The sequence below is a fragment of the Citrus clementina genome, unplaced genomic scaffold (genome assembly GCF_000493195.1).
Source record: "Citrus clementina cultivar Clemenules unplaced genomic scaffold, Citrus_clementina_v1.0 scaffold_3, whole genome shotgun sequence".
NCBI classification, from domain to species: Eukaryota; Viridiplantae; Streptophyta; class Magnoliopsida; order Sapindales; family Rutaceae; genus Citrus; species Citrus x clementina.
Genome location: NW_006262339.1, coordinates 7,718,105 through 7,743,936, shown reverse-complemented (window position 1 = coordinate 7,743,936; position 25,832 = coordinate 7,718,105). Strand labels below are relative to the sequence as shown.

General features: G+C 35.4%; 2 protein-coding genes across 2 annotated transcripts; one reads left to right on the top strand and one right to left on the bottom strand.

The window, feature by feature from the left end:
• Positions 1-1,163: 1,163 nt before the first annotated feature.
• Positions 1,164-11,031, top strand: LOC18046735. Its single transcript, XM_006440626.2, has 8 exons — positions 1,164-1,572; positions 2,362-3,681; positions 4,484-6,289; positions 6,978-8,027; positions 9,609-9,713; positions 9,875-9,964; positions 10,293-10,403; positions 10,485-11,031. Exons 1-8 carry the CDS (start codon positions 1,510-1,512, stop codon positions 11,004-11,006), a joined length of 5,067 nt encoding a protein of 1,688 aa, XP_006440689.1. The 5' UTR covers positions 1,164-1,509; the 3' UTR covers positions 11,007-11,031.
• A 734-nt stretch (positions 11,032-11,765) lies between these two features.
• On the bottom strand, positions 11,766-24,740 carry LOC18046734 (DNA annealing helicase and endonuclease ZRANB3). The gene is made up of 24 exons (XM_024189839.1): positions 24,387-24,740; positions 23,358-23,717; positions 23,044-23,176; positions 22,542-22,717; positions 21,946-22,019; positions 21,714-21,749; positions 21,510-21,600; positions 21,107-21,166; positions 20,277-20,454; positions 19,295-19,491; positions 18,548-18,649; positions 17,801-17,911; positions 17,545-17,610; positions 17,362-17,460; positions 16,721-16,966; positions 16,438-16,590; positions 16,251-16,358; positions 15,663-15,950; positions 15,309-15,496; positions 15,107-15,209; positions 14,311-14,456; positions 13,902-13,981; positions 12,598-12,773; positions 11,766-11,923 (listed from the first exon to the last, which is right to left on the bottom strand). The coding sequence occupies exons 1-24, from the start codon at positions 24,720-24,722 to the stop codon at positions 11,792-11,794; spliced, it is 3,639 nt and encodes a 1,212-aa protein (XP_024045607.1). The 5' UTR covers positions 24,723-24,740; the 3' UTR covers positions 11,766-11,791.
• Between the last annotated feature and the right edge of the window lie 1,092 nt (positions 24,741-25,832).

Genomic DNA, 25,832 nt, shown 5'->3' with positions numbered 1-25,832 from the left:
ATGACTATATTAACTATAGCGGCTACATTCTTATGAATAAATATATAATAAAAGAGGCAATAGTTAAAGAAACCCATCGTATGAATCAGTGAACCATCTCTTATTTTGAAAAATATAATTTGATTTCTTGATATCAATCAGTGAACCATCTCTTATATTTTCATTATGATGATCGTGTATTATTGACTGATTTAACTCCTTAATAAAAGATTTACTTTCTTATTTAAAAAAATATTAAATGTTGAAGTATTGGGGATGTATGATATAAAAATAAATCCATGGGATGGCTACTTCCAAAGTCAGAAATATGAAACAAACAACTCCTCATTTGTCATTATTCAGCTCAAGAACAAACCAAATCTTACTTCTTTTGTGACTTTTTTTTTTTTTAAGGAAATTTACCCATTTACGGACTTTTCCAACTTTTAATTTAAAAAAATGTATTCCTTTTTTTTTTTTTTGGGGGGTAGTCTTGCTTCCTTTCTGAGCGACAATTTTTTCTTGCTTTTGATAAGTTATCGGTGGATATCACATGAATATTTGTCTTTATGAACATATGATTTTTACCCACAATATTAATAAGAATAATCCTGTCAAAAATATTAATTTTCCTGATATTCTTACTTGAAAAAACATAACAATTTAATAATATATGAGTAAGTACCTATCAACTTTGGGATAAGTTATTTTTACACAAACAAATATGTCAACTAATATAGTGTTTTCACTCCACTAGTTATGCAAAATAATATAATTATTAAAAAAAATTTACTCCAATTTATTTAAATTTGAGACGAAGAAAAGGATAATTGATTTTGTTTCCTCTTTAGAAGATGATGATGGAAATTCAAAAAGCAGCAATGTGAGAACAGAATAGTGCAAATATGGAATTTAAAATTATCCATCATTCAAGAAAATAAAAAAATGAAAATGGAAAAATAAAAATTTAAGTGTTGTTTTGGATAAATCTGTGATTAAAAACAGAAGGCAAGGATAGAAAAAGTAAAACTTAACTGTGTTGGCACTCTTGTTGTTCATTCTCAATTATATAAAACTCAATTCCCATTTCCCTCCCCTCTTTTTTTTTTCTTTTTCCACAATTAAATAAATAATAAACCCTAAAATATATTCTAAAAGAATATTTCTCCAAATATTCAATTTTTTTTTTCTTTTTCCTCTCAGTTCTTTCCCAATTCCATTTCAGTGGAACTCAATATACCATCCTCATTGTCATTTTCATTGTTTAGCTCATTCTGTAGACTGAAATTTGTTTTCTTTGCTTGCCAAAGATGATTTCTTTTTTTGATTACTTAAGATTTTGGATTTTGTTGATCACCCATTTCGATATTGATCGTCCTGGTCATTTATGATTGGTAAAGCTTGCACTTTGATATGTAAAACAAGAATTTTATATACCTCTGCAGTTGTAAATTTAGGGTTTTAGATTGCACACTTGATGACTTGTTTGTCGGGGATTAGTTTTTGATTTTGCCATTGAGAGGAAATTTGATGGAGAACAGTGGAGGAGAAGCAGTGGATGATCAGGGCTCAGGATGGTTTGAAGTGAAAAAGGTGTTAACTTTTTGATAATTTTATTTGATTCCCATTTGCTTATTTGCATAATGTGATGATTTTCTGTATGGATATTTATATATGCCCGGGTTGATTACTAAAGAAAATGAACCAGAAGATGAAATAAAATGTGAAAATTTGAGTCTTGGGTCTTTTATTTTTAGATTAAAACTGTGATAGTGAGCTCAATTAACCTGAGGTTTTCAATGCCTCTTCTTTTTTCTGCATTTTCAGGAACACTATGTGAATCCCTTGACTGAATAATTAAATTGGAATTAAGTCTGCATTCTGACTGTTAAAAAAATATGTTACATATTGGTGCTGACCCTGAACTTTGGTATATTGGTATTAAGTAGTTTGAATGTGAGTGAGGAAATTCTATTGTCCTTCTTTTTTGAACTGTAAAACTGACTGCCAATTGTTAAATCTGTTAGGATGTCTTCTTCAGAATGGTTGTTAATTTCCCTGAGCTGCATTTTGTTTAGTAAGAAAACCTGTCAAGATTACTCGCTTTCACATGGATTACATTACTGATATTTTCCCCTGTTATTAAGAAGCACTTTTTGTTTCATTTTTCATTTCTGTAGTATATACTTAATTTTAGGATGAGCTACATATTTTTCAATTATTATGTTTTGTAAACTACGGTCACATGGTTGTGATAAGATTTGATTACCAGTCATGTGATGCTTAAAATGGAGAAAAAGATATGTTAACAATTTCAATCAAAACGTGATCCAACTGAGCGTTGTTGGCTTGCTTAACTTCATATTTTGATTTCTTGTCTAGAAACATAAAAGTAGCTCAAAGATTTCCCTGCAAAGTTGGGTTGGGGGCTATTCAGGAAAAAGTGCTTCTAATTTTCAGCATAGTCGGCGACCAGTAACAAATGAAAAAAGTAGAAATTCAGATGGTAAGAACAGATCGCAACGTTTGAAGGTAGGAGGAAGTTTTGGCATACACAGTGAGGGTGCTGCTGAAAATTCGAGTACCACATCAAATAAAGATAAAAAGGGTACAAATTTTCTTGATAACTCTGTTGTTAAACAAGTCTCTGACTCTCAGAAATCACCTCAACTGTTTGTTGCAAGTTCCAATGGTGGAAATGTAGATATTCAGATAATGGCGCTGAAGGATAAGCCTGGCGTGGTTCAGAAAATCAAGTGGGGTGATCTGGAGGATGATGCTCCGGAACTGCTTGGGGGAAACAGTGTTGGAGCTGAAATTAAGTTTGGTGATATTGGACATGATAATTTGGTGGCTTGTAGGAAGCACGAGAACAATCAAGATTTAGCTTCATGTATTTCTTCTTGTAAAATAATCCAAGAGAACCAATTCACAACAAAACCTGGAAATGTAGATAGTTACGCTCATAAGACAAATTCTTTATCTGGTAAGGATCATATAAGTGAAGGAAACTATGAAGAGGCTGATAAAATATCTTCAGAAGATGTAGGAATATTGATTGCAAATGAGAAAGTAATGAATGCTGATGATGATGCTTCAAGTTCCAAGGAAGTGCATATTGAGGACACCAAACCAGTGAATAATGATCATCCGATTGCAAACGAGGAGCTGCAGGTTCCTGTTATTGCATCTGAGGTTGATGAGCCAAAAACTTCTGAGATAGCAGTTGTTGATGAGGGTTCAAGAGGGGTAACTGACCGAGGCTCTGAGTCATGCATTCCTGAACAGAATGGACCTGAAATTTCAGGAGATCTTTCTTGTACAACTTCTGTTGATAAGGATTGCAGTTCCCTATGTGCTACTGTACAGGATGATCTCTCAAGGGCTCAGAGTCTGACTGCCCTTGGTGAAGATGATTCCAGTGAAAGCAAAGAAAGGTTTAGGCAACGACTGTGGTGCTTTCTCTTTGAGAATCTTAATAGGGCTGTGGATGAACTCTACCTTCTCTGTGAACTTGAATGTGATTTGGAGCAGATGAAAGAGGCTATTCTTGTTCTTGAAGAGGCTGCATCTGATTTCAAAGAATTGACTACCAGAGTGGAGGAGTTCGAAATTGTGAAAAAGTCCTCTTCTCAGTCAATTGATGGGGCACCGATCACTCTGAAGACTGACCATCGCAGGCCACATGCCCTCTCATGGGAGGTAATGATGCTCCCCTCTTTATGTCAGGAATATGAACTTTTGGCTTTAGGTACTCACTTGATATAGAACCTCTTTAACAATATGATAAGCATGTGTGTGCTTGGATGTGCATTTCTCATCTAATTATTTTCCTTGTCACCTTTTCTTTTCTCTTTAAATAATTATTACTATTATTTGGCTTATTTTCTGTTCTTCTGCATGGTAAGTTGGTAACAGAAAGCAGAATTTAAAGCTTCTTGTGCCGAATAGAAATTAGGTACTGAAATAAAGGGTTAGAAGTAAACACTAATGATAAAGTGCACAAATTTTTTATTGCATAAAGTGTCTTTGACCAGTTAATAAATTACAATGAATTCATGCCTATTATCATATTACTATGAAGCAACTTCCTACGGCAAGGACTGATTGGTTAGGTCTTCTGGGGTGGCTGAGAACTGGAGTGGGCAGGGGCCCTTTTACTTAACTTAATAGCACAGCGACATTTGCCCATTTGGATGCTACCGTACTATCAAGAGGATTAGCTGCTAAAGGTATCCATCCTGCAGTTGATCCTTTAGACTCACGTCAACTATGCTTCAACCTCGTATTGTTGGCGAGGACCATTACAAAATGGCGCAAAGAGTTATCCAAGTCTAAAAAATTCTTGATTCTGTGGTCAAAACTGAACAATAACTATTTGCAACATTAATAGTGATTCATGAACTAAACTCGAATATATATTATATATTTTCCTGAAGTTTCCTAGTTTATTTCATTATGTAGCTTTGTAATATGAAAATGGTTTGTTATGCAATAAGTGCAGGTTCGAAGAATGACAAATTCACCTCACAAAGCAGAAATACTTTCATCATCACTGGAAGCATTCAAGAAAATTCAACAAGAAAGAGCTAGTTTGTGTGCTGCTAATAATGCAAAGTTCCTGGGCCTTGACTGTTCAAATTGCCATCATACATCTGATGATAACTCGAAGGAAGCAGCCATAATAAGTGATGTAACACAAAATGGTAAGGATTCAGTGATGAATCCAAGAAAACAAACAGTGCCAACTCCAGTTAATACAGGTGGAGAGAAGCGAAATTTTGAGTCAGGAAGGTCAAGCAAAGGAATCTCCGTACAAAATGGCAGTGACCCTTCACGGTATCCATCCTCTTTGAATCTTAATTCATCTAGGCTACCTCCTAAGGACACTTCTGCTGCTTCTGGTTCGGGAAAGAGCAAGAGAGAACATCTTGGATCTGAAACAGATAAGCTGCTTTCGAAGAAAGAAAAAATTTTGGCAGAAATTGTTACTGATAAAAATTTCAAACCTACAGATCCTCTTAAGAGGCAAATTGCTCTCACTGAAAGAGATAAAGAAAAAAGAAATGCCGCTTCATGGAAATCTATGGATGCATGGAAGGAGAAGAGGAATTGGGAGGATATACTTTCATCTCCTTTCCGTGTCTCTTCTCGTATATCACATTCGCCAGGCATGAGCAGGAAAAGTGCTGAGCGTGCACGCATTTTGCATGATAAATTGATGACTCCTGAGAAGAAAAAGAAAACTGCTTTAGATTTGAAAAAAGAAGCTGCAGAAAAGCATGCACGGGCAATGAGAATTAGAAGTGAGTTGGAGAATGAGAGAGTTCAAAAGCTTCAACGTACTTCAGAAAAATTAAATCGTGTTAATGAATGGCAAGCTGTTCGCACTATGAAGTTACGAGAAGATATGTATGCTCGCCACCAGCGTAGTGAGTTACGGCATGAAGCTTTTCTGGCACAGGTTGTGAGGAGAGCTGGTGATGAAAGCAGTAAAGTTAATGAGGTTCGTTTCATTACTTCTTTAAATGAGGAAAACAAAAAACTTATTTTGCGCCAGAAACTTCATGATTCAGAGTTGAGGAGAGCTGAAAAACTTCAAGTGTTAAGAACTAAACAGAAAGAGGATATTGCTAGAGAGGAAGCTGTTTTAGAACGCAGAAAACTCATTGAAGCTGAAAAGTTGCAGCGTCTAGCTGAGACGCAGAAGAAAAAGGAAGAGGCTCAAGTTAGAAGGGAAGAGGAACGGAAAGCATCCAGTGCAGCACGAGAGGCAAGGGCAATTGAACAGCTCCGTAGGAAGGAGGAAAGAGCCAAAGCTCAACAAGAGGAAGCTGAACTTCTGGCACAGAAATTGGCCGAGAAACTTAGTGAAAGTGAACAACGTCGCAAGTTTTACCTGGAGCAGATACGAGAGAGAGCCTCCATGGATTTCAGGGATCAGTCTTCTCCTTTACTGCGTCGTTCTATTAATAAGGAGGGTCAGGGAAGATCTACACCTATAAACAACAATGATGATTGTCAATCAAGTGTTGTTACTGGGGCAGGTGTATCTAATCTTGCAACAGGCAATGTGTCCTTGCAACATTCTCTGAAGCGGAGGATTAAAAGAATTCGACAAAGACTTATGGCTCTGAAATATGAATTTCCTGAGCCACCAGTCGGTTCTGAAAATGCTGGTATAGGATATAGAACAGCAGTGGCCACTGCAAGGGCAAAAATTGGGAGGTGGCTTCAAGAACTTCAGAAACTCCGGCAAGCAAGAAAAGGAGCTGCAAGTATTGGTCTAATAACTGCTGAAATGATTAAGGTATTTATTCTGGACCTCTGTGTGATGGATATTCATGATGTCATAAGATACTGCAATGGCGTAGGCTGCATTAAGTATGGGTGCAATTTGTTTATGTTAGATTGTAATGCTCAGATCGTCTTAGTGATAGAAAATCCACATTTGTTGAGAGTATTTAGGCACCGAATTCATATGCTCTCGTAATTTCTTGTCTTGAGAGGTCTTTTCTATTCTTGTTCCACTCCTTCTTTAGCTGTTATTAATTCTTGAATGTTCTAGTTTTACTAATAAGGACATCTGCTTGTTCACTTCCCATGTCATAGAGATTTCATTTCTGTTGGCTTATTAACCTTATTGAGTAATGAAATTATCAAAAAGGTCAATAGTTTTTAATGGAACATATTGGAAAAGCACTGTAACTGGTAAATTTGGCTATGACTCTCTTGGTAAAATTCTGAAATTAACTATTTCTCAGTCAGAATCATGAATCCTTTGATTAGTGCATCTTTTTCTTAGCTGCTGGGAGAACCTTGGGATGGCACAAATTGCTATTCTTGCAGTCTGCACCCTTTGTTGTCTACAACAAGCCATAAAATGAACCAAATTCTCCTTTTCATAGTGGTGCACCATCGCGGTCATTTCTTTGGGTGGGTTTTTCAGAGTGTTGCATACATAATTTATTGCTTCTAAAATATTTATTTATGTTCAGTTCTTGGAGGGAAAGGACCCTGAGCTGCAGGCTTCTCGCCAAGCTGGTTTGCTTGATTTTATCGCTTCTGCCCTACCTGCTTCCCATACATCAAAACCTGAAGCTTGCCAAGTGATGATACACCTTCTAAAACTGTTGAGGGTGGTGCTATCTGTGCCATCTAATAGGAGCTATTTTCTTGCACAAAATCTCTTGCCCCCAATCATCCCAATGTTATCAGCTGCCCTTGAAAACTATATAAAGATTACTGCATCTTTAAATGCCCCTTGCAGTACCAGCTCATCATCAAGCAAAGTATCGGTTGAGAATTTTGAATCAATAACAGAAGTTCTGGATGGATTTTTGTGGACTGTTGCTACAATTTTTGGTCACATAAGCTCTGATGAATGGCAACTCCAAATGCGCGATGGCTTGCTAGAGCTTTTGATTTCTTACCAAGTTATTCACCGTCTGCGAGATCTTTTTGCACTCTATGATAGGCCCCAGGTCGAAGGCTCACCTTTTCCTTCCTCAATCCTACTAAGTATCTCTCTGCTGCTGGTCTTAACATCCAGCTCCGGAATTGTTAGTTCCATCAATTGGGAACCTTCTCCTATTGAGACAGTGGCAGTAAATGACAGTCCGGAAATGAAACTTGCTGTGTCTGTGGAGTCTGGATATGGCTCCATAAATAATACCTCTGGAGACATGATTGTACCTTTAGCAGATGTACCGGAGGAAAGCCCATTAGATGAGTCATGTAAAGTAAAAGATTCAGGACCCATTGGCAATGATAGTGAAAAGAAGATGAACAATAGTTCAGTTGGGTTGATTGATACTGACAGAGAAAAGACTGATGGCATAGATGAATCACAGAGAACTGTAACCCAGGGGAAGGATGAAAAACACTTGGCAGATATGGTTGCAGTGCAAAAGAACGAGAAGATGTTGAACTTGAAACAACCTGTGGCTTTTCTTCTTTCTGCCATATCGGAAACTGGATTAGTCAGTCTTCCTTCTCTATTGACATCCGTGCTACTGCAGGCAAACAACAGATTATCTTCTGAACAGGTAACTTTGCTCCTAGCTACAGAAAATTTTCTGCATGAGTTAGTCATTTAATTCTAGCATCTTCTGCATTAGGGATCCTGCATAATTTCCTTGCTCTTGTTTAGTCATTTTCCCAGCTGTTTTAAGTTGGTGTGATGATGTTCATCTACTCATGTTTGTAGTTCTGTTTAAATTTTAGGCCAGCTACATGTATAGGTTTTGTTTAGTGGTCTGTTAATCTCAGGGACGTAGCCAGGATTTTGATTGAGCCGGGGCACATTTAAAATCAAACATGACTCGAATGCGCGATTGCTCGTGTCATAAGTCCCTATTTGAGAAAATTTATTGTGGGCCCCATAAACTCCAAATGGGAGCTTGCCACATGTATGATTGTGCTCCTTATAAAGTGCGTCTGTATGCATCTAATTGAAACCCCTATTTAAAGTATAATACATTTTTAAAAATTTAGATATCAATATATAACATTACAACTATAATATTTATTGATAATAAATTTACTTATTACAATGGTTCTCCGTGAAAACTCCTCAATGAGATTTTATGAGTTGAAAATAATGCATTATCACTATAAGCAAAAATATATTTTTCAATATACAAGACTAGGTTATTACTTAATTTGCTCTTAAAATCTTTTAATAATAACAAAAATATTCATATATTGCAACACACAAAACAAATATGAAATGCATGATAAAATTATAAATTTTAAAACTAGACAAAAGATTAATTAGAAAATTAAAAATTAGAATTAGGTAGACTTACAACTTATGGTTCAGTGTTGAAAGACTAAATAATTGATTTTACTTGAATAAAAAATAAAAAGATTAAAGACCAGTCCATTAACCATTATACTAACATTTTGTTATGATTGTTTTGTATTTTAATATTTGTTCTTGTGTCTTTAATCAAGTTTCATGAAATGTTAATAACTAATTAAATTATTTATAATTAGAAATTTAAACTAGGGACAATATGAAATATTTTAAAATTACTGGAGTCAATTTTAAATTTTATAATTCAACTGGGGCATTTTTCATAAATAACAAATAAAATATAATTTTTTAGTATAATTATAAAAAAAAAAATTTTAAAGCCAGCTGGGGCCTGTGCCCCACCTCGTCCCACGCTGGCTCCGTCCCTGGTTAATCTCAATCAATCTTTTATTTCTTATTCTCTCTCAACAATTTAACCGAAAGTGGGTGCAACAAGAGAACTTCCTCAGATGTGCTATTGCCATGGTATAAATCAGTTATCACCCTAGAAAATGCAACTGTAGGATTGTGATGACTTCACCTTATAAGAAAAAGTGATTGACTGACCAGTACTAGTACTAGAACAGATGCTTTTGGTACTTTGCTAACAAATGTAAAACATTCCACACCTTAAGGAAATGAACTTTTTGTTGAAGAGTTCTCATTACTAGAACTGGTTATTAATTATTATCAATCTGATCTTTTTTGCCAGTATATATGTTTTCCTTAATAAATTATTTGTACCTGAAAACATCTTCAAATTGTTAGCTGATTCTGTCATGCGTCCTGCTTATGTGTACTTAGTGAGATAGCTTTTCTACTATTTTAGGCCTTGTATGTGCTTCCATCTAATTTTGAGGAGGCAGCAACTGGAGTGCTCAAAGTTCTGAACAATTTGGCTCTTCTGGATATCATGTTTTTGCAGAGAATGCTAGTAAGTTAATTTCACTTATCATGTTGCATTCTGATTTCATGATGATAATTTTCAAACTTAGCTTTAGTAACGATTCCTTGAGGATTTATGACAGTTGGAGATGTGCATCTTTAATGTTTTGCATACTTATTTGACCCATTTTATCTCAAAATTGCTATCAGGCTAGGCCAGACCTGAAGATGGAATTTTTTCACTTGATGAGTTTCCTTCTTTCTCATTGCACTAACAAATGGAAAGTGGCCAATGATCAGGTAAATTTGTCATGCCACAATGTAGACCACATAAAGTAGATGGCATGCGTGATAGGCAGCCTGTAGCCTTCAATTGGAATAGTTTCTCTCATAGTTAGGAATTGATTAAATTTATATTGCATGCATGGTACTTAGCCTATAGCCTTTAATTGGAATGGTGCCTCTTGTTGTGAGGAAGTGATTAAAGTAGAGTACCATCTTAGGCTCACGCGGAATTGTATAGTCATAAATATTAACACATCATGTCACGGCTGTAGATATAAATATTTTGGGGGAGTATTTGCTGCAGATTGTGGTAAATGCTTTTTTGCTTTCTTTGAACTTTCAGGTTGGTCTGCTTCTGTCAGAGTCTTTATTGCTTCTTGGGTACTTTGCCTTGTTTCACCCCGGGAATCAAGCTGTCCTTCGATGGGGACATAGTCCTACAATACTTCACAAGGTCAGTGAATGTTCAAGAAAGTTTTTCTTAAATCTTTAGACGTAACAGGTAAAATCTAACTGTTGAGTTGGAATTACACAGGTATGCGATTTGCCATTTGTATTCTTCAGTGATCCTGAGTTGATGCCAATTTTGGCCAGCACACTAGTTGCGGCCTGTTATGGTTGTGAGCAGAACAAGGGTGTGGTTCAACAAGAACTTAGTATGGATATGCTACTTTCTTTGTTAAAATCCTGTAGAAATGTTCTGCCAGTAACTCAACCCAACTCAACCTTAGAGAATTTCTCAGTGGATGATTCTAGTGAGTGTAATCAACAGAGTTCTGAATCTAGAAAATCTCAAGGAGATAGTTCCCTAAAATCAAGCCGTTACAATGGTAAAAGTGCAAGATTATCTCTTGGAAAGGGCAGTGCTTTAGGAAATAGCATGAGAATTGGCAAGATGAGAAACCAAAGAGATAGCAAAGGAACCAAAACTTGTGAAGATATGACTCCCAAGCGAAATCCACAAACTTTAATGCTGCACTCTAGATTCCCTAGCCGCTTCATTGATAAAGCGGAGCAGTTTTTTTCGGCAGAGATTACCAATGATCTCAGTTGTTGAAATGTAAGGTTCCTCAACTACATGCTTGTTTAATGGTTTTGCAGCACTCACGGTCGCATAGTGCTTCTAATTTTAGGCAGCCCCTCCAAAGCCCAACTGAGAAAGATGGAGTATCTAAACTTTAATGCTGCACTCCAGTGGGTTTTTTTTTCCCATGATGGTGGGGCGGTGGGCATTTAGAAATTCTAAATTATAGGAAAGAAAATTGGATCAATATATCTTAATATAGTGCCGTAATCTTGGTTTGGTCACCTGCTGTTCAAAGGGCACAGGCGGCTCTAGAAGGATCGGTCAAACAACGTATGCATAACACTTTAGTTTCTTTGGATGAATCGTAACAAGTTAACACATGTATATATTTCTAGTGACTTTTCACAGGGATATCCCTGTAATCTCTTGTAATGATATCTGAACTATATAAACGACTTTCTTGGGTTGTTAGTGAGCTAAGCTGACAAAGAATGATTAAAAATGTATCACTTGGACAATGTCCTATCAAGCTATTCGCGGCAAGTTTTTACGGTAACTTTTTGTGGTTTTTTCCAAAACTTCCTAATACATAATGGTGCTTAGAGAAACATGCAAGCCATCTACAAACTAAATACAAATTAGTAAAAGTATCGTCCAAAACAGCCAGGCATCAAGCCCGTCGAGTCTACTGCACACAACAAAGGAAACCACAAATACTTATTATAACAATTTAACAAAATTTATAATGGCGGCTGATGTAAATTTTTATTATACAACAGGGGGACTAGTTGAAGCATTCCCTTATCTTTAGGTTATCAAGATTTGGAGGAATTCAAGACTTCACTTTCAGCACTGCTGCTAATGCAAACTGAATAGGAACTTCCGGGAACCTTGATTAAAAGTTCATCCTCAATTGTGTTTTCCTCCATCTCCATATGCATCTGGTCCTGAAAATTATGTATGTCATTGCAAGATCAGTTGGAAATAAAGAAATTACAACGATGTCGTCTCCAAACAAATATTTTATACCAGAAATAACTTTTTAGCATAATAGAAAGAGCATTTTAGTTTTATCTGACAGCAATAGAATAGAATATCTGATCTTTTCTTCTCACGACCACAATGTCAACCAGCTCAGGACTTTTGACCAGAACGTAAACTACCTAATTTGGATTGGAACACACAAAGCAATCCTACCCACTGAACTGGACTCAAAAGATAGATTTCCATGCTGTTGTACCAGGATCCACTAGCAATCTCAAACACCAATAATGATATAGAACAAGTGAAAAACAGAAATGTTGGAAGATTTTGTAAGATTTCCTAGGATTTTTTGTAATTATGTATCATATTTGGTTATGTGCTATTTTAAGTAGTTGGGAGATATGTGAACTGTACAGATATTCTAGGAATCAGTTTTTATTTTTCCTTTAATACGGGAGATTAGTTACTTGATTTGTATCCTAGAGAGATCTATAAATTCTTATGTACAGAAGCATAATAAAATATACCCTATTTGTCATATTTTTGTTCTCTGCTTTAAGAAACGTGGAAGTAGTTTAGTGAAGGTGTATAAAATGGGAGATATCATTAAAAGCTGAAGATCTACTCTCTAATATACCTTTGTATGAGGGACAGTCCCATCAACATTCAGATCATTTTGTATGCCATCCATGATTACTTTGAGTTGTTTCCTTGCCTTAGCCCTAGTTGAGCGTCGTTCAGCACATTGTGCAGTAGTAACATTGTAGTGGCAAGCAACACAAAGAGTTCGCATGTTTTCCAGCCTGCATTCACCTGAGAAAATTTTTGAGAAAATAAATTAATTAAAAACAAGGACTCGAATTGTTAATTTCACTGTTAGTTGTCAGCTAGGGAAGCTCATGGTCTTTACATAATTGGCTAATATCAACAGATAACATCAGTTTGTTGAGCTCTTTTGGTCTTGGACTGCATTTGTGTACTAGTCAGAATTCAAAAAGGTCTAAATTTCACTAAAATTTCAATACATCTTAATGAATAAGTCCCAATGATATGCTTGGTCTTTTCCCCTAGTAATTGTATACAAGTGTCAAGTAATATGTTCGAAAGCATCTAGAAGGCAATATGTTACACACGTCCTTAAAATTATTACTATTATTCTCATTGATAAAAGCAGAAAAAAAAATGGTGATTGCCGCTTTTGGCAAAGGTCGTAGTTAGCAGTGGTAGTGCACATGTTGGTGGTGCTGGTATGTTGGAGGATGGACAAGAGAGAGATTTGATGCAGGATCTAAATGAGAAGGGTGTACGGTCAAACTAAACTAAACCAAACTTAAAATCAACGATTATTAATTTGTGCATTAACAAGAAAGTAAAATGCTTTTTTAATTAAGAAAAATGATAACTTTTAAATCTTTTCTTAAAAGAAACAAATACTAGCTATACAATTAAAAGAATTTCAAGGAACTCCTTAAGAGAACAAGGGCATAAGGAACAACTTGAGATCAAGTAAAGGAAAGCACATCATGTTCTATGAGAGGAATTAAAGCACAACTGACATAATGACACAGAATGCAACAAGCTAATTCCAATACAACACAGCTAGACCTTAAGCACGTGGCATAATTGTCTAAAGAATTTAACGGTACTCTAACGTATAGTGTACTATATCATCAATACTAAAATGTTGCATAGAAATAGAAACTATCCATTTTGACAAGTCAATATTACTGAAAACTTGTGTAAGCTTCAGAAAACTCAGAAATTGCAGTATGATAAAAATGTTTAAGAGAAGAATAACATTATTATTTAAGAAAATCTATATTAACTTTCACATATTTTATATAAAGCTTTTCCTGGAAATCAACTAATGAAAATTCCAGTTTTGGATATAACCACATATTTTTTGATGAAGAACTAGGTCACTAAGAAGTTGCACCATACCTCCACCTCGGTAGACAGGAACAACGTGGTCTGCGTGCCATGCATTTGCCTCAGTTGGATCATTGACAAGCTTCTCAAGCCTACAGGATATTAAAACTAATATTATTTGGCTTCTGATATTGGTGCAACATGGTCATGTAAGCAGTATCTGTGTCAGGTTTGAAAATGGATCTGAAATATCTTATCTTCTGTTCCGAGTTATACGGAGTGTGATGAATGTACCAAATTATGTTTCCAGAAATAAGGAGATTACTGATGTTTGAGAACATTTAATAAACATAAACATGAATATCCCTCAGCCTCTATGCAAGCAAAAGCACAAATAAGCTTTTACATAACCACAAAGTATGATTCACTCGAGATCCTTTCAGATAAATTTGATAATAGGCATAAGCATTTATGGACTTACATGTTCTGCCGGCTTGCCACATTTGGTGCTACTCTCACAATATACTTCCGCCGCTGCTCCAATGATAAAGGTTTTATGTGCTTCACAAGTTTATGGCAGTCTAATTGGCAATTTGTGCACACACCATGTTCTATTCGGAAAAGTTCCTGGAAGTCTCAAGAATTTTAGGTGAGTAAAGTGTGGATTTATTTAATAACGAACGGAGGACAGAATATTATGGGTGAGCCAAAAAAAAAAACCATGACCCCAATTTGAAGTTTAGAATTAGCTTGGGTTAGGTTGGATTGGCTTAAAACGTCTTAACCCACAGAACCCTACACAAACCATAAATATATTAATAAAAATAAAATAATGCCAGATTTCACCCTTTAATTTGTCAAATATCAAAATTTATACTGACCATAACCCAAAAAAAAAAAGGAAAAGAAAAAGAATGTGACATTTTTTTTATAACATTAGTTCTTCAATAGTTGTCTCCCAAAAATCAAAATATTGATAACTACAGTACGACAGTCGTGTCGTCTTGCTACTTCTTTCTTCTCAGACAATAGTCTGTTGCTACCCTTTAAAGCAAACAAATAAGATCTTGCAGTAAGCTCTCTTGTCCATAACCCGACCCAACCCAATTTTTATTGGATTTGCGTAATTTTTTTAGGTTGGGTTGGGTCAGGACAGATGTTGGGAGAGCACATAAAGTTTTCAAGTTCAAACAGCATCATCAACAAAATGAGGAAAAAGAAAATAAGCCTAGAAAATGTTCAATTAAATCATATACAATTCAGGATTCATGGCTAACCTCACGGAGGAATCGGCCACTAGTTCTTAAGCGATATTCTTCATAGCAGTCAAAATTACAAAACAAATCTTCAAAATATTCTGCGTTCTTCGCATTCTTGCTCCTGAAATTAGCGAAAGCAAATACAACTTACAATGCATAGCAACAGCAAGAGATCATTTATTCCCACTTTTTCTGTTCCTTTAAATGCATTTACTCTTACTTGCACGTTTTTTGACAGAGTTTACAGAGTGGTTCATCATTTATAGTCCAACCCTGAGTGTACTCTTTCTCCTTTTTTCTGGAGCCACTACAAATACGGACCTTTTTCCACTCAGCACCTGATGGCAAAGGATGGCTAATCTCAAGTGATGGTGTAGTGCGTCGTTTACTTCCACCTTTTAACAGTCCCTGTAGCACAGATGCATAATTGTTCCCCAGAGCAACCATCATACATTAGCAGTAAAAATATAACACCATTAAGAATTAATAAAATAGTCAGAAATGAACAACTTAACAATATAATGCACAAATAAGAGCCAAAGAAATATCATTCTTCAAGCTCATTGAGACATACCCCGCTGCTATGGTTAATGGTTTCCTTTAAATAGCACAACTCAACAGATAAAGGCAGTTGCAAAGGCTTTCCTAATAATTTAGTTCTTTCAATGGGTCGTAATGCGTTCCACTCATTGATGAACACCTGAATAGCATGCCTATAACCTGGATTGTCCTTAAGACATCCGGAAATGCGTTCCGTGTTATCAAGTTCCTCTGGTCGGAAACTCTCAAAAAGTGGCCTTGGTCTTGAATCCGTTCCTGGAACGCATGAATACAAGTGGATCCTTCCAGTATATTGGCTCACCTGAAAAGAAGGTAAAGGCAATTGTAACAAAACTAATGTTCTTAGTTTTATTTTATTTTATTTTATTTTTTTTATTATTATTATTTTGTGAGTATTGTTCATTACACTACTCACTATTATTGAGTCAAATTTTGACCTGTTCAAGCTTTATTGCATACTCTCTTAAAGGCAGCAAACTAGACACTAAAATTTGCAAAATGTTCCCACTTTCATAGGATTAATGGAACCAAAAACTACTACAAATTACATAGATAAATCATCCAGTGAGTTTACTTGATAATATTAGCAATCAATTTTTACCTCAAACCGCAGAGAGTTTACTTGATCGGAGCTGCATTCATCAGCTTCAGTTGGAAGAAGTAATTTAGCAACATCTAATTTTGTTGCTTGAGGGTGGGATTTGCTTTCCTGCGTATCCAAGAGTCAATAAGAGTTCCTCCTTATAAAACTAAAAGACAAAATAGAGTGTTTGTGCTAGGCAGAAAACCTTTTTGGGTTCATCCTTGTCTTTGTTGCTTTTAACCAATTCATAAGGAGAAACCTTTTCAGGTCCAATTTCAGCACCAGAAAGAGTTATGTCCTCAACTTTTCCCATTGAAGCATAAACCTCGTCAATGTTTAGATCAGGAACTGCAAGGCCCTTTTTAAGAATAAAATTTATTATTTCCTATGCAAACTAAGGAGCAAAAATTTTCAAGTTAAATGGTAAATAGAAAAGAAAATTACAACTTGGAATAAAAAACAAAAGCTTCTATCTGATTGACTCATACATTATTATGATGATCATCCGTTTCGGTTGGACTATGATCAGTTTTACTCTCCTCTAATAATTTGTCATTCATTTTGGCAGTTATTTCATCATTTGTATTAATAGCTCGAAAGTCCGAAGCTTCACTGGACTCCGGCACCTTCATTAACTCTTGAAACTGATCACTAGATGCCACTTGATCCAGAGTTAGATCTTCAGAACCTCTGTCAGTTTTATCAGACATTTCCAGATATGAAACACCTTCAACCTGTGACAATAGAAAGGCAAAGTATGATCTCAGAAAGAATATGAAAAATCAAACCTCACATTGAAACAACAAAGTAACAGCCAAAAAAAAAAAAATGGAGATTTGAGCTATGAGAATTAGTCATGTAGTTTGGCATGGAAACATATAGATTCTATATAAGATCCTAACATTTTATAAACAGATATTGGAATGCCACCTCAGCTAGAAAAAGGATAGTTTAAACATTATGCATTACTACAAGAAAGTCCATAGTTTTGGCAATCAAAGAACAGAACTGAAAGTTCACAGAAGATTTGTTGCCATGAAACCAGTATTAGATGCTCCTTTGGGAACAGTAAATCTAAATTTTCAATCCTCTACCCCAGCATTAACTAATTGAATGATTGAAGCAATACCGCAATCTCTTGCAATGCATCATATTTTCCATTTGTCGCAGACGATACACAGCGCAAACTCTTATTCAAATTTTGCCAGTGTGACTCATCCGTTGTATCCTGCCATAAGGTAAACCCATAATCTTTTAAAATTAAAAAAATAAAAAGAGTTGAAGAAAATTGAAAAACAAAAGAAAAGAGAACCTTGGCACAAAAGATATAAATGTTAACAGCACTCGTTTGCCCTCGCCTGTGAGCTCTATCTTCAGCCTTCAAAATAAGTTCAAAACAAAAACATCCATCAAAGGCATTATTACAAAATAATGGACAAATTAAATAAAAAGGCACACATTTCCGTAGCCTGCAGAACTGCACCAGCGACTAAATTTCAGATATAAAGGCACAATGATAAATAAGAGTTAAAAAGTCAAGAAAATTAACATCATTCATATTATTATACCTGAAGCATCAATGATGGTGATTGTGGCAACTCCAGAAACACAACATTTTGTGCTGATGAGAAATCAAGTCCAACGCCCCCAGCAGTTATCCCAATTATTGCAATTTTAACCTGATGAAGAAAGATATCTATTAAGCTGGTGAAGACTAAAAAATATACTGCAGACGAATTTAGAGAGAGGGATTAAACTGTTGTCTACATCACAAGCAACAAGTAGAACAAAACTTACTCTCTCAAATCATGATGCAAGTACCAGTGTTTGCATAAGATACATTATATTGGATGTACTGATATTTGCTCAGGTTGCTGCTTGTAGGTAGAAGAATCATAGAGGGCAAAACATTGAAAGAAATATATGATTATAGTTTTTCTAATGGAAGAGTGTGGATGATTTTCATTCGCAATAACAAGTGTCTGACTCTGATATATTAATCACAAGACAGAAAGACAACACATTCCATAGCAGTTAACATAGACAACTTACCCAGAAGACTAAGGTAAAAGTTAACAAGTTACCACATGAAAAAGATCGACAATATTTTACAACCCATAATTTCAGTAGCAATTTAAAGCTATCATAAAAGAAGGGGAGTGACAATTCAAAAGAAAGACTAAGCCCAAATACAAAAGTAAATAAACAACATTTACTTTGCTGCTGCCAAATCTAAAGTAACAGATGAATATAAACACAAAGCAAGATTCTCCTCTAAACCAGATCAAGTAAGAGAAATCAAAGAAGACGCAAACCTCATTTGATAATTGGAATGAGTGCACGGCTGACTGCCTATCTCTGGGAAGCGTGTTTCCATCAATTCGGACAAAACCAATCCCTTTCTCACTTATGAACTCCTGAGTAATTCGAAATAAAAATTTTTATAAGTAACAGACAATGTTGAGAAAACTCCAACGTCATCATTGAAGCCAATCAGATGCCAGGATGAATATAAAACTCAAAATAATGTGTCGAGCAGTGCAAGAACCATGATTAACACCAGAACAAAGCATGCCTAAGAAATGCTAATATAGAGCATCATTTTTGTCAACCATGCAGAATCAACACAGCAGAATTGTTACAATATATCCCAAATCAGAGAAAAGAAAACATTATACTGTACTAGTTAAGATTCTGGTCTGTTTCAATTAAAAAAAAAATATTGATTCTATAAAAGTGAAAAAAAAAAAAAAAACCATTAGAAGGTTGCGAAACTTTTTTCACATCTGACCATTTCATCATTATAATCTAGTTAAATATCTGCTCATAGGCAGCATTATCAATAATCCAGATAAGCTTTTGATTACTTTTGATCAAGTTATCTCATCAATCACAAATTAACTTTTCCATATTCAGGATGCAACCATTAGGTTGTTGCTAAGAGTAACAATACAACTTCACTTGCAATCGCTAAAGCATAATAAACAGAACATTTTCAATTAGCAGATGCTCCATGATTCTATCCAGTAAAAAGGCCAAATTGACACGAGAACGACTCTCACCTGTACTCCATCTAGAACTTTAAGGTGATGGGCAAAGATTATCATTTTATTAGAACGGGGGTTCACATCAATGTCTGCAGCACCATCTGACTCTGCAATGACTGGATGAATGGAAAGCCATTCTCGAAATCCAGAAAGCTTCGCAATCCCAAGTTCTTGGTACGAGATCTTCCCCAGTCTGCAACAGGCCCCACTGTCTGAAAGTAAAGTCAAAAAGTATCTGAGAAGTGCCCAGTATTAAGCTATGCACAAAGATAGTATATCCAAACACGGATGAACTAGTATCTACTTCTCAGACACAAATTTACAGACAAATCATCATTATTCTTTTCCCAGACTAGGAAACAAGTTATCAACAAGTCAACCATCTCATAGAACATTGGTAATTTGGAAAATCATCAATTCCAGAGAAACATTCCATAGCTAAGATACGCTCAAGAGATATGAAAAGCATATCCCACAGGAATCTTAGTCACTCTCAGTCTTCCAAAACAAGCCCAAACAATTTGTTAATTTGCTTAATCAAATTACACTCTTAATTTTCTTCGAAAATGACAGATCCACATTACCCTCAACATCAATTGCTCATGGTCAGAGGAATGAGCTAAAACTAATAAACACAACTACATGAATTTGGCATCTTCAATAATCTTTGCATCAAAGCATTTTCCATATTATATAGAGTCAGCTACAAAGACTATGCCATTCTGCTTGATCAAGGGCATAACGATAAGAGCATAAATAAATAAATAAATAAAAGGTGAGGAACTAGAGTAATTGGCTTTGATGATGCCAAAGGCTATTAAATCTTCTTGATTATCTTATAATATCTCAATGTTGTAGTTATAAACTAGTTCGCAGAAGATATATCGTGTCGAGAAATCATGAACTGTTGCAAAGAAGCAAGAGATAGGAAAGTCACCAGGCAATTGCTTAACACTTGAAACTGAAAAACATATAGCTGAAGGAGCTAATAAATCACCATCATGTTCATCTGAATCCTTGGGAGTCTTGTCATTTGTAGCATCCTTTTCAGAATCATTGATTACTCCAACAGCAGCCTTTGCTGATACTATTTCTGATCTCTTCAACAGTAACCTTATAATCTGCCTACGCTTGGGAGGTAACTGAACAAGTAGATGCTGCTTCAGGCGCCTTATCTACAATTGACAGAGAAAAAACATCTTCAGATGTGACAACCTTCCAAAAGAAAGCATTTGTGTGCCCACAAATCATTATGGTAAGTAGTATCATGATGATTCAACCGCTTGGGGGATCTTTTTTTCTTTTTTTTTCAACCAAAAAAAGAGAGAGAGAGAGAGAGCACACTGTCCTTTGCCATTGTTAACATAACAAGAACCAATAGGATCTCACAATAGAGAAATAAATCGAGAATTGCTGCAACCTGCTTTTAGAATGTGTTTTGATACACTCTTTAAAAAAGGATCATGCTAAACTAAATTACTCTTTGAGAAAAAGAGAGAGAGAGAGAGAGAGATCCATGATATGCATTCCTGGGTAACAAGTCATTTGAGCTGCAATGCATCACTTTCCTAGACCATTAAGATATAAAAGTTGTTGGACAACACCAAATGACTGCGAAAACACTGACAATCAATAAACAACAATCATCATAGTGTTGCGGTGTTCCCAATGCTAACATCTCCACTTTAAAAAGTTGTTGTTCAGACCATAGCAGTATCTAAGGTTTTTGAATTTTTTTCCCTTCCTTTCAAGTGCATTATTAAAACAAACCTAAAAGAATATTGACAATAGTTCACATTCATTGAGCTTATATAGACAAGAGAATACCATGACGGTTTGCTTAAGTAACACATTTAACTCCTCCAAGCGAACACCCTTTGAAAAATCCTGCAAGATGATCCCATGAAACATTTAGAATTTTCAATCATGACAATTAAACAGTCAGAACATCATCCACAATTACTGAATAACAGAAACCATTATCCAGCCAAAAAGGAGTCAAACTAGCAAGATGTTAAAAGAACCAAAGACAAAAAAGATAAAAATCCTTAGTAGAAGATTATGCAAAAGCAAAAGTTATCAGCATCTTCAAAATAAGCATGTGTCTGAATTACAGGGTCCTGCACTTTACTTAAAAAATCATTATAATGGGAATATTTTAGGTTTACTAGATACAATGCATTCATGCATAAGCATCTGTAAAACCCATATAGTGTTTTCTGAACACTACCTGGAAAAGTTGTCCTTGATAACCCTGGACTGTTTTGACATCACAGTAAGTTTTTGCAAAGTCATACTTAGCCTTTCCTAGCAAACCAGGCCTACAATACAGAAGCATTGTCAAAAAAAGAATAAAAAATAAATAAAGTAACAGGCGAAAATGCCAAACATAGAGAGAAGTAAATCAATAGCATAATGGGATCAAGAAACTTGCCACAACATGTTTATCTGATGGAAAATGTCATACGGCCTATGATCACCTAGGAAAAAATATAAAATGAGATATTAGGATACAGTAAATATAAACTTAATAGAAAACCAAACAGATCATATAAAAGCTAAAAAAGAACTAGACAGATAAAAGAACATCTGTTTTGTTCAACCCAAGAATGATGCAAGATTTATAAAAAATGCCACTATTATTTCTTCAGAGACCCAGATACAACCTTGACAAAGAAGGTGTCCCTGAGAGTAGAACTATGCGCTTAACCTTCGCTGCCACATCGAGAACAGCTTTTACCTGTTAATACAAAAAATAATATAACATACAATACATAGATTTATTTTTAAAAAAAAAAAACTTGAAAGAAGGGGTTTACCTCAAGCAATTTCTAGTTACATCACTCACTAAAGGAGAAACAGAAATGGTGACTGTAACGCAAATATCCTCAGAAAAGAGAACTTTCTCAGTATAAACCTCACTGCTAATTACTAGCATTTACTAGCGCGAGGATTTTCATTGTAGTTCAAAAATGTAGGTTTATATTTAGCCAAGACATGTTAAGGCCATCCATACCATGATCAAGATAGATACGTATAACAGTGTATGTATTCTAAACATGATTTTTTCCTACAGGTTAAATTGTTCATTAATCAATGTATTCTTGAGGCACTGTTTTCTTCGCGTCAAGCAAAGGTACTTCAAAAGATGACACAGTAAAATAATTAAGCTTAAGCAGTATTTGTTGATAAGCAATCACACTCATATCTATCTATTAACTAAGAATTAAGATACAGCCAACAAATTGGAAATCTTATCTACCTCTTCTGGTTCAGATGTTCTCTTGGAACATCGTACATGGTGAGATTCATCAACTATCAAGAGAGCCCATTCTTGCTCAATCATGCTCTTTCGCAAACGGTGAAGCATTGTATAAGAAATAACTACTACTCTCGGGAACCTTGTTAAATGGACGGGATTATTTCGATGACCAAAAACTGAAGACAAAACAAATAATTATAAGTGGAAATTTAATCCTCATACAATCAATTATCAGAAAGCTGGAGCCCTAAACATTCAAGTAATTGTAGGGACATGTGCAATGATTATCTCTGAACTCTAAACTGGGAAAATCTACAAACATAAAGAAATTAAATTCTAAGCAATCTTTTCTCAATCTTTGATTTTATTTTTTTTCAGCCAGGTCAAATACTCTGCATATCTATATAGTTTTACCTAAACTCTTCTGTTAGAATCTACCTGCAGTGGACAAAACTCCCAACATCTGATAAACATTATTATGAAACATGAATGGGAAATTTACCAAGATGAATATCGGCAGGCAAACAAAAGGGAAGCCAACGCTCCAATTCTTCTGCCCATGAAAGACGTAAAATTGCTGGACATACAACAAGTATAGAACCTGCACTTATGAAACAGGCTGCAATTGCAATAGCCTGCAAACAAGTTATGCATAGAAAAGTGTAACATCGTCAGGCTTCTTTTTATCTCTGATAAGACATTTTCAAACCATCTAAAAGGCATAACTAAGAATCTGAATCAGAAACTACAATCCCAAAAGGTTAAAAAGATGTTAAGCAAGCAATGAGACATAGATCACATGATCTGAGTAGTTACCTGGAGTGTTTTTCCAAGTCCCATTTCATCTGCAATAAGACACCGACCACCTCTTCGCAAACCAAATCTGACACCTTCAAGCTGGAAAGGCAAGATTACGTCCAATAGAGATTTTGGCAGCTTTCCTATCATTTCATCGACAACTTCATCAGACAAGTGTTCCGGTCTGCACGGGTTCCATCTTCCAGTATCAATTGAATGAGAAAGTTTCTCGACAACATTTAATGTAACCCAAGGTATTCCTTCAACCTCAATACCAGCCGAGTTCTTCAAACATGTCAAAACTGGATTATAATCCCTGAGCTTATAAACACAGGCCTTTCCACCACTGTTATTCTGCGTATAGTGCGATGGCATGACCTATGCAAAAATGAAATAACATAAAAGAAGATCCATAATACCAAAAAATAACACAATTAATGACAGTTGTAACTAATAGACCATACTAGTGATGCAACACCCTAAATGAAATCACCACACAAAAAGCACCTTAGAACGAAGAATGTGCCTCATTGCCTCCAATCTTGAGCTTTTATTTTGAAACTGAATGGGTGAAACGACAATACTTAACCTAAATTTTCTCACAATCTTAAGCACCACTTTCCTTTCCATTTTGTTCCACACTTTAAGGCATAAACAAAGAGAGATTTTTCTTTTCTTTACCATCCAAACGAAGGTTTAAGACTCACATTCAGAAGCATCATACAAACAAACCCAACAGAAAACATACCAATTCTATATGCACATAAAACCACATAATAACAACTTTTCTCAAATATTAACTTTGTCAAGTGATTAAGGCTTTTCTTAATTTCCTGCCCCTCATTATTTTCAAGAATCACAAATAATCAAGATTTATATGTTAACTATAGATAACCAAAAATAGAACACAATGACTAACAATTCAACATATTTACCCACATTTTCTCTCCCTTTCTCTTTCACTTTTAATTTCTTGCACTTTCTCACCACCCAAGAAGAACACATACTTCAATAAGGGGGAAAAAAAGAAGAAGAAATGAAGCTTACATCAGATAACCATTGACCAAGTCTCCTCAAACACTCTTCCTCTCCTGGGTACACAAAACCCTCGATTGCTAAGGGCGTGACAGAGAAGGAGTCGGGTGAACAGATTTCTAGCCTGACCCGGAAATTTTCGGGCAGTTGGGTCGTCGAATTTGGGTCGGCCAACGCGGATTTCGGGAAATGGGCAGGTTCGGTAGAGAATTTCCGGCATTTGGAGAGCCTCCAAGCGTCTTGACGATTGCTGGCAGTTGTGGCCGACTGCAGGAGAGCCTTTCGCTTCGCTAGCGCCGCTAATCGATTGGCTTCGGCTCTTTGTCTTTGTTCTTCAGTGATCTCCATTTTTCCGTTTGGTTAGGGATTTTGATCAGGGAGCTGATTTGAAAGTTGAGATCCTTGAAGGCGGGAAAACGTCATACGGCGTCGTTTCAGCTGGTTGGACATTAAGCTGACACGCTGAAAATATGGGTCCCACACATTTAATACTATATGCATTATTTAGGGTCCAACTATGGTATAACTATGCTAACATACCACAATTGTTTTCAGCGATTGAATTGAATTTAAGGTGAGAGTAAATAATTAGATCCAATAGTAGGTGCAACTGTGGTATGGTACCACTGTTCACCATAACTATGTCTTTAAATAAATATTCTATTATATAAAATTAGTTATGGAAGTAGGTTTTTTTTCCCCTAAAAAATCGTTTTATTACAATCTATTGAAATCACAATTATTCTACTGAATGTATTAAACTGTCCTAAAGTTTTTACTTGGAATTAATATATCATTTTGAATAAAATTTGAAATAAAAGATTTACAATGTCTATTAATAGACTACTAAGTAAAATAATGTTATTAATTAACTTCATATAATATTTAAACAATAATAAAGAAAATTCCAAAAATTAGATCCTAAATAATGTGATATTCATCTATTGGAATCTTGAGATGAAATCACACGGGTAAAAATGTTTTTTCTAAGCTGGAACTGCGGCAAGTACTTTATAATATGTGAAAAGTGAAAACCTCATAACCAAGCAAAGCCAGGATTCTATAGTAAATAGAGCAGAGCCTAACATCTGTTCCTATTCCTTGACTCTTGAAGAATATGGCTTATGGCTTGGGGTTAAATAATTTGCTTATTCAGGTGGATCAGTTGAGTTTCCAAGATTTGGCCAACCACGGTGGGAGAAAAGATAAAATGAAAGCAAAACTGATTATTAATTTAATCATAAGTCAAGTTTGAAACTCATGCTAATGGAATTAATGTGCATGTGCCATTATACCCTTTCCATTCAGAGGGAATAAGGAATAAATACTTGCATTAGCTTCAAAATCTCTTGAGTTTTTTACGTTAATTATGTAGCAAAAGATGTGCACTAACAGAGAAAGAAAGCAAAACAAAGTAAAAAAGTTGTTAAATTTTGGGGGGGGAAGGAACAACTCGTT

Coding starts and splice junctions, on each gene's coding strand:
- LOC18046735 (XM_006440626.2), top strand. CDS start 1,510: ATGGAGAACAGTGGAGGAGAAGCAGTGGATGATCAGGGCTCAGGATGG. Junction 1,573..2,361: donor GATGGTTTGAAGTGAAAAAG/GTGTTAACTTTT, acceptor TTTCTTGTCTAG/AAACATAAAAGTAGCTCAAA. Junction 6,290..6,977: donor TAACTGCTGAAATGATTAAG/GTATTTATTCTG, acceptor ATTTATGTTCAG/TTCTTGGAGGGAAAGGACCC.
- LOC18046734 (XM_024189839.1), bottom strand. CDS start 24,722: ATGGAGATCACTGAAGAACAAAGACAAAGAGCCGAAGCCAATCGATTA. Junction 20,455..21,106: donor TACTTAAGCAAACCGTCATG/GTATTCTCTTGT, acceptor TGTCAATTGTAG/ATAAGGCGCCTGAAGCAGCA. Junction 11,924..12,597: donor GGACTGTCCCTCATACAAAG/GTATATTAGAGA, acceptor CATAATTTTCAG/GACCAGATGCATATGGAGAT.